At 61.4% G+C, this 2,500-nt stretch overlaps 1 protein-coding gene across 1 annotated transcript; it reads left to right on the top strand.

The window, feature by feature from the left end:
* Positions 1–497: 497 nt before the first annotated feature.
* Positions 498–2,447, top strand: scg2a (secretogranin II a). The gene has a single exon (XM_076281785.1). The coding sequence runs from the start codon at positions 498–500 to the stop codon at positions 2,445–2,447; it is 1,950 nt and encodes a 649-aa protein (XP_076137900.1).
* Positions 2,448–2,500: the final 53 nt, after the last annotated feature.

Here is a 2,500-nt window from a genome sequence, read left to right as displayed (position 1 = left end):
GTCTGTGTGTGTGTGTGTGTGTGTGTGTGTGTCTGTGTGTGTACATATGTGTGTGTGTGTGTGTGTGTATGTACACGTATGTGTGTGTGTGTGTGTGTGTGTGTGTGTGTGTGTGTATTTACACGTATGTGTGTGTGTTTGTGTGTATGTACACGTATGTGTGTGTCTGTGTGTGTGTGTGTGTGTGTACATATGTGTGTGTGTGTGTGTGTGTATATACACGTATGTGTGTGTGTTTGTGTGTATGTACACGTATGTGTGTGTCTGTGTGTGTGTGTGTGTGTGTGTGTGTACATATGTGTGTGTGTGTGTGTGTGTATGTACACGTATGTGTGTGTGTTTGTGTGTATGTACACGTATGTGTGTGTCTGTGTGTGTGTGTATGTACACGTATGTGTGTGTGTGTATGTACTGTACACATATGTGTGTGTGTGTGTGCGTACACATATGTGTGTGTCTACTCTAAACGTTGTATCTCTCTCTCCTAGGGTGACATCATGCTGTCTTTATCCAATCGGCAGCCAACTGGGCTCCCCCTCTCCCTCCTCCTGGTTGCCGTGGCAACGGTGGGGGCCGGAAGAGTGTGGGGGGGGGGGCCTGCAGGGGCTCAAACGGAGGACCGAGCCCCCCCCCCCAGCACTGAGATGCTGAGGGCACTCCACTACATCCAGAGCCTCAGCCAGCAGGCAGCACCCGTCGCCCCGGGCAACCGCCAGCCACGCCCCAGGGAAGGGGAGGGGCCAGTGGAGGAAGGGGCGGAGCAACAGTGGCTGCAGGCGGTGCTGGAGACCCTGCAGGAGAAGCAAGGGCAGGGGGGCGGGGCAGACACCCCACAGACACACCCCCAGTCCCTAAGCCCCGCCCTGACTGGCCGGAGGAGACACAGGAAGTACCCCCTGGAGCAAGAGCGGGGCGGATGGGGCAACAGCCTGAAACGGACCAATGAGAACGCACAGGACGAGCAGTACACGCCCCAGAAACTGGCCACCCTCCAATCAGTGTTTGAGGAGCTACAGAAAATCTCCTCCTCCAAGAGCAGGAGCGAGAACAAACGCCAGGGCCCCAGCGATTACCAGGAGGAGGAGGAGGAAGAGGAGGAGGGAGGTGATAGAGATGAGGATGAGGAGGAGGAGGACGATGCTGAGAGGATGAGGAAGATGACCTTGGAGGACTGGGACCCCCTGCAGGCCCAGATGGACGATGAGGAGGACGAGGAGGCGGACAGAGGGGCACTCAGCCATGAGGAGGAAGACGAGTATGACGACCTGCTCGTCAAGAGGGCCAGCCAATCAGACATAGTTGGCAGGCAGGGGGCGGGCCAGCCCGATGACCTCAGCAGCCTGGTGGACTTCTACGTGCTGAGTGTCCTGGAGAAGACGGAGCAGCAGGAGGCGGTGAGGAGAGCCACTGAGCGGGAGGAGGAGGAGGAGCAGGAGGAGGAGCAGGAGGAGGAGCAGCAGGAGGAGCAGCAGGAGGAGGAGGAGAGAGGAGTGTCCAGTCTGTCTCTGCTGGAGCTGGTGCGGCTCTCTGAGCAGCTGGATCTCTCTCCTGACCAGCTGCTCAACCTGCTGAGGTCCACCAGCAACCCACTGCCCCAGCAGGCACCTCCACGGACGCCCGCCAGGACCCCCACACACCTGCAGGCACCTCCACGGACGCCCGCCAGGACCCCCACACACCTGCAGGCACCTCCACGGACGCCCGCCCGGACCCCCACACACCTGCAGGCACCTCCACGGACACCCGCCAGGACCCCCACACACCTGCAGGCACCTCCACGGACGCCCGCGAGGACCCCCACACACCTGCAGGCATTTCCACAGACGCCCTACGAGCTGAAGCTGCACGCAGCTAATGCCCCTGCAGCCAGCACACACACACGAGGACACACACACACACACACACACACACCCGCAGGCACACACCCGGGCCTGCTGAGCAGCCCCCACGCGCGGCCACTAGAGGCACCAGAGGACGTCCTGGCCACAGCCCAGATCCTGCGTCTACTCGGCCTGCCCGACCCCGTCCCCCACCAGCCGCCCAAACCTGCCCCTGCGCCCCGTGGCCAGCCACTGGACCTGCTGTTCTCAGAGAGGAGCGTGGACGACCCCGAGAGCGACCCCGAGGACGAGAGCGAGGCCGAGAACGAGGACGAGGACGCCAGCCCCCTGGAGAGGTTGCTGCTGGAGCAGGGGCCAGAGGGCCAGGGTCTCCCAGCCCGGAGCGCAGGGGCCGGTGACGAGGCCGGTGCGGCCGAGCGCAGGCTGGAGCTCCGAGCCCTGACCCATGTGCTGGAGGACTTCCTGGACCAGCCCGGCGCCATGGAGACGCGGCAGAGCCAGCCCGAGGACACAGCCGACGCCGAACCCGACGACACGTTGCAAAGCATTCTGGGACTGCTGAGGCCAGAGCAGAAGGACAGTTCAGAGACAGGTCGCCTCAGCTAAAGGCCAGCAAGACTGGACATGTGAATAATATTACACACACACACACACACACA

The sequence above is a fragment of the Alosa pseudoharengus genome, unplaced genomic scaffold (genome assembly GCF_046254945.1).
Source record: "Alosa pseudoharengus isolate Yale_2024_CS ecotype anadromous, Long Island Sound unplaced genomic scaffold, YU_APseudo_1.1 YU_APseudo_1.1_scf_13, whole genome shotgun sequence".
NCBI classification, from domain to species: Eukaryota; Metazoa; Chordata; class Actinopteri; order Clupeiformes; family Clupeidae; genus Alosa; species Alosa pseudoharengus.
The sequence above is the reverse complement of the archived record's forward strand: the minus strand, read 5'-3'. Positions and strand labels throughout refer to the sequence as shown.

What these genes read in the sequence shown, in the direction of transcription:
- scg2a (XM_076281785.1), top strand. Translation starts at nt 498, where the DNA reads ATGCTGTCTTTATCCAATCGGCAGCCAACTGGGCTCCCCCTCTCCCTC.